Source organism: Geospiza fortis, unplaced genomic scaffold, assembly GCF_000277835.1.
Source record: "Geospiza fortis unplaced genomic scaffold, GeoFor_1.0 scaffold392, whole genome shotgun sequence".
Classification (NCBI taxonomy): domain Eukaryota; kingdom Metazoa; phylum Chordata; class Aves; order Passeriformes; family Thraupidae; genus Geospiza; species Geospiza fortis.
This window is the reverse complement of record NW_005054541.1, coordinates 215424-221423: the sequence shown is the minus strand read 5'-3', so window position 1 is coordinate 221423 and position 6000 is coordinate 215424. Positions and strand designations below refer to the sequence as shown.

Here is a 6000-nt window from a genome sequence, read left to right as displayed (position 1 = left end):
TTATTCACTGCAGGTCTTCCAGTGATGGAAATAATTTCCTCAAAGCAAAAGAAGCCATTTGAGGACAAAAATACTTTTTTTTGCCCTTCCTTGTGGAGTTCTGGAGCATTTGTGGGATAAAGGGAAGAAAACAAACCCCAACCCACCCTGGAGTTTTCACAGCCTTAATTGGAAGGTCAAAGACATGGAAAAAACACCTTGTGGGAGATATTGCCCCCAGAAAACTGGGGGGAAGTTGTTGTCCAGTTCCACGTGTGCGCTTATTGCCCAAACCTGGACGCTTGATTTTGGCTACTAGCCAAAACAATCCCACAGTTATATTTTTATATAAAACAAATATATCCTACTATATATTTATGCAAAACATTATGTATATACACATAAAATTAACCTTTTTTTGCTGAATGTCTCCCTATCCACTGGTTCAAATGGATGGTGTGTATGTCATTAGATATCAAAAGCACACAAGGATTTTTCTTATCTCTCCTAGGTCCATTTCCCTCCACCCAAAACAATGGATTTTTGTTAATTTTCAATAATTGCACCAAGGCAGAAGGCATTGGCTGTGAGCATCAGTCGATCAAGCTGGAGGGAAATTGCTGGGAAAATGTGATGGGAAATATAAAAACCCATGGACAAGTCACCCTGCCGGGTTTTATGCCCTAGCAGGAGCTTTATCACCCGTTAAAAAAAATAGAAAAAAGAGGAAAAAATAAATCCTTCCCAACCCTTGTTGGTGTGGGAGCAGCTTGGCAGGGACTGGTCCAGCAGTGCCACTTCTCAGCTGCAATTTTCTCCCAGCTAAAGTGTTTTCTTGACTTTATGCAACAATGGGGCTGGGACTTCCCAATGGATTTTGGACCACAGAAGATGGTGCTCCTGAAGGGAAATGATGCTTAAATCACCCGAGCACCACAAATTGGATTTTTCCAAATGGATTTCTTTGCATTAATTTTGATGGGGAGCTTTTTGTGGGGTTATTTTTTGTAGTTTGGGTTTTTTGTTTTGTTGTTTTGTTTTGGGTTGTTTGAGGTTTTTTTAGGGGAAAAGGGATGAAAAAAATAAAATTCCTGTTGTGACGTGCCCGCTGTGCTGCTGGCTCGGCTGAAGGTGGGAAATTAGGCCATTAGAGGAATTCATTCCTCTTTATTAGCCCGTGTCGAATCCTTTTTATTAGTGGCTGCAAACGACCTCTCTCCTGCAGGAAAATGTCAGGGCTGGTTCAGCCCTTTCATTTGGAGGATTCCCTGGCAGAAAAAAAACCCCAACTAAACAAACTAATTTTTTTTTTTTCCAAAACTGAAATCAGCAAAAGCAGATTTTTCTACCCCAAAATTCTCCTTTGTGCCATAGGGGTGGTTTTCCAACTCTGTAACACTCACACTGGGCAAAATCCTCCTGATTCCTCTGTGCATCCTGGATATCCATCTATTCCCCCCACTGCAAATTTCATGGCAAAGAGGGGCTCCAGCTCTCAATTTTTATGCCACAACCTCCATCTGACGTGGTAGGCTGTCCTTTCCTTTGCATGGTGTGAGCATGGAAAGGCTGGAAATGGAGAAAGCATGGTTTGGGTTGGTTTTTTCCCCTGCAAAAATGAAAAAAAACCCCACCCAAATTCCACAATATTTTGGCATAAAGTTCATGGCAAACCCCCAGATTCCAGCACTCCTCAAGACTGCCCTCCTTGGTGCCCTCCTTTAACCCATCCCTAGGGGTCTTGGCCCCCTGATTTCCCCTTGTGTTTGTTTTTGGTTTTTTTAAATATAAATATTTTAATTTTTAATTTTTAAATGTTATTTTATTTTGTTTGTTGTTTATTTTATTGCTTTGTTTCATTTAATTTCGCTTTTATTTATTGATGGATTTGATAGGATTGGATTCCACTTTGGTTTTTTCATTTTTATTTTATCTTAGGTTTTAAATTTTTTATTCCATTTTATTTTCAGCTGAAAAGCAAACCATTCTCCTCTCAGCCATGTTCCTTCCTCCTCCTACTCCCTCCTTTTGGCCAGCCCCAAACCTTCCTGGGGGCCCAGAGCAGCACTGCCCCCATTGTCAATACTGAGGAGCACGGGGTGATGCTGGCCTTAATGCAACCCCTCAAAGAAAAGGGGCTCAAATTGCTCAGGGGCTGCAACCCCCTTTTCCCCTCCCCACACCCCCATCCTTGGGGTAATTCCACACCTCTGCTCCTAATTGTTGGAGCAGCTCTGGAAATGGCAGCAGGCACCTGCTGCGGTGCCACCGTTCATAAGTCCCAATAATTCAACTTTCCGCCTGGAATTTGCCTTTCATATCCCTTGGCTAAGCTCCAGCGGGGCGACTGAAATTATGAAATGATTTCCCCCCCTCGCCACTCTCTGCTCCAGCCTCGGTGAATCTTGCATTAAACCAGGATCAGGACAGATTAAACTATAATATGCTGTGGTATTAGCGGCTGCAAATGAAGACTTAGCCAAGGGGTTTAACCCCTTCGCCTGACTCCGGCTCAAAGAGGCTGTCAGGAGGTGATTCATAATCATCTTTTGGGCCATCTTTGGGAGATAAAATGGTGGAGCCAATCCCATTGTGCTCGGATAACTGGAGTGCTGTGGGAGGCCATTCCTGCAGGAGCATTTTGCATTTCTGCCTGGAAAGACTCCATAAAACATTTTTGATTTGAATTTGCACAGCTGGAGGGGCTCATTGAGGCTTGTCCTGAGCCGTGGTCTTCACCCCTGTATCGTCCATGTGCTTTGGTGCTGTTTGTGTATTTGCATTTTATATTGCATCATCATTGGAGAGATTTGGATTTCAAGAACTATAAATCTTTTTTTCAAGATCATCTCATGGTAAGAAAAAAGTGGTATTTGACCCATCTTTGTGGACTTGTCAGAGGTGCAAAGAGACCTCTTGGTGGAGGAGCAACCCATAACAAGGTTGGTCCATAGGATGCTGCAGGCAGATAAAATTCCCCATCCATCATCTCCAACCAAAAGAGACATTTTGAGGTGAAATATTACCATCCATGAGCAGGTGCTGATGTCCATCCTTGAAAGGAAAAGCCACTTGGACAGCAGATGGCTCTAGGACATCTTGGCTATGTCCAAGACAGCCTTTTTGCCTATTTAGGAAATGATGACTTTGGTGCAGTGATGGAAAACATTGGAACAAACCTGATGGAGGAGATAGTGAATTTTACAATTTTTAAGCTTTTTTTTTGTTGTTGTTGAAAGAGATCTAGAGGGACCACTTCCAGTGTGACTTGGGAGTGAGGTTTGCACCACCAGGTTCTTACAGACTGGGAGTGGATGGATGGATGGATGGATGGATGGATGGATGGATGGATGGATGGATGGATGGATGGATGGATGGATGGATGGATGGATGGATGGATGGATGGATGGATGGATGGATGGATGGATGGATGGATGGATGGATGGATGGATGGATGGATGGATGGGTAAAGATGGACATGGGACCCAAAACAGTGGGAGTTATGGGTGCTCTCCTTTGTCCTCTGCAGGCACCCTCTGTTCCCGCTGCTGACGCTGCTCTTTGAGAAGTGTGAGCAGGCCACGCAGGGCTCGGAGTGCATCACCTCAGCCAGCTTCGATGTCGACATTGAGAACTTTGTCCACCAGCAGGAGCAGGAACACAAGCCCTTCTTCAGCGACGACCCCGAGCTGGACAACCTGGTATAGGCAGCTGGGTCTTGGCTGATGATTTCTGGGGGGTGTTGAAAAGGTAGGGGGTGAGGAACAAATGAAGATCTACCACCATGTCTCTGGGCTCTCTAGTGCTGGTCATCTTGGCACAGTTTTCCACAGACCTTTTGAGACCTTCTCCAGGACCTTCTCTGAGATATTTTCCAGAAGATCCCCTGTAAGAACAACCCCTCTGCCCCCTTTTGGCTCATTGTCCTGCACAACCTCCATGGGGTCAACGAGCTTCCTGAAAACAGCTGAGGTTGCTGGTTGGTTTGTGCCCCAAAACTTGCAGTCTCTGTAGGAATTACTGCTCCTCAGTGCCACGTGCAGAAGTGTCAGCATGCTCGTCTGGCACCGTCTGGTTTGAAGTGTCATGGCCAGCTCATGTCCTAGGAGCAGGGCAGAATGATAACTTTACTGAAAAAGTTGTGGAAAAGGCCATGGATCACAATGGTTTGGAATGCTTGGACTTGTTCTGGTGGATTCCCTGCTGCATCAACTCAAATTTCCTACTGCATCCATTGCTGCAGGATGGTGCCTCCGAAGACTCTGCTTTGGATTTCTCTTGTGTGGACCTCAGGAAATATCCCCAAATCCTGTTATTTTGTCCAGAAAAGCATCCACACATGGTCTCCATGGCAAACATGTGGCTAGACAAGTTTGTGGCACCATCCTGATGCTCCACAAGCAGGTTTTCAAGGTCTGAGAGGGAATTCTGCACACCTCTGATGATGCAAACAGCAAAACACCTCCCCTGAGGGGTTATGTGTCCCCATGGACTTGTAGCAGAGGGATTTCCATCCCAAAAAAGAAGCAAAATCAGGCAATTCACAGGCTCCTTTTTCCAAGTATTGCAGGTATCAAGGAGGTGATTTTGCATGATCACATATCACAAAGGGAAGAACTAGCAAAACTCATCCTGATGCAAGAACTGTTTTTTTTTTTTAAAGCAAGAGAGGATTTCAAGATGAAGTAAAGTCCCACATGTTTGTACACAATTCAACTTACGGAGAAGAGTTTTTTAACATCCCTAAACTAAAAGTCTGTGAATGCCCTCCAAAAAACTTGCAGTCCAGGCAAAGCCCCCCTTTTGCATATTGCTCTGGGACAAGCAATCAAAAAAAAAAAAACCAAACTCACAAGAACCCAGTAACTGATAACCTAAACAATGTTTGGGGTTATTTCAGTTTTTGGACTAAACAAATGCTGAGGTGCACCAACAAACCCCCATTGCATTAAATTGCATAAAAATGGGTGTAAGGGTCCATCAGGGGAGAGAAATGGAGCCAGATGAAGGAAAAAGAATCTAAAATTTTGGGAAAGTAAAACCTATTTCTGTACATATAAAGATGAAACATCACCAGCAAATAGTGCAGGAAATGTATCCACACTGGCTATTTTCGGGTTTTGTGTGGTTTCTCAAAAAACCCCCACATCACACCAGTCATGGTTTTTAGGCATATTCTGAAGCAACTCTGGGTGCCAAGGCCATGGGCAGTTGGATTGATCCCACTGATCCCATGTATGACCTTACAGCACTTGATACATTCATATTCATCAATTTCTATATCTGTTGCTATGTCTTTCTATATATCTCTATCTCTGTTTATCTGGGTTTGCCCTGGTTCTAGTACATAGCTGGGTGTATATTTTCTATCCAATGCCCAGAACTCCACCAAAAAAGGAGGAGCCATGCACCTCAGTGTGGGTAACCTGCATCAAGACAGGACATGGTTGATGTGATGCTGGAGAAGCACATTCCTGTTGGTGGGAGGGAATTTTGGGTTAAAAAGACTTGCAGTGCTCAAAACTCAACATTACAACCTGCTCTTGAGCTGACACTTTTCCTCTATTTACATTGTCCTTGTTTTGGTTGTTGTTATTTTTTGGGCATTGTTTTCCCTTTTTTTTTTTAACGCCACCCATTTGCCAGAAACTGGTGATGGCACAGCAGGGCTGAAAAGGCCAGTGGCATTAGCTATCATTAGAATAAGAGTCATGTATTCCTCGCTGCCAAGATGCACATAATTAGAAATTAGAAAAAGGTCAGATCTCACCATTATCAACTCAATCAGCTGCCGAGTGCCACACAGTCAATTAATTCAGCATCTGTATTTTTTACAACCCCGCGCACGTACGCCGTCGGACTGTAACTCTTTATCCGGACAGATATACGACGCAGCGGAGCAGGGACATAAAATGAGACCCTAAGCAAATGAGCTGAGATAATTGAGAGATTTATTTTTTTACATATATGTGTCAGGTCTTCTTGCCTTTGCCCTTGAATATTGACTTTCATGGCCGGCGA

The 6000-nt window shown here is 43.9% G+C and overlaps 1 protein-coding gene across 1 annotated transcript in view; it reads left to right on the top strand.

Moving 5' to 3' along the window:
• PKNOX2 (PBX/knotted 1 homeobox 2) overlaps positions 1–6000 on the top strand; it is a 48743-nt gene that overhangs the window by 27402 nt on the left and 15341 nt on the right. Inside the window, exon 7 of the mRNA XM_031063890.1 lies at positions 3509–3680. Coding sequence (XP_030919750.1) covers positions 3509–3680 — 172 coding nt within the window. The remainder of the gene's footprint in view (positions 1–3508; positions 3681–6000) is intronic.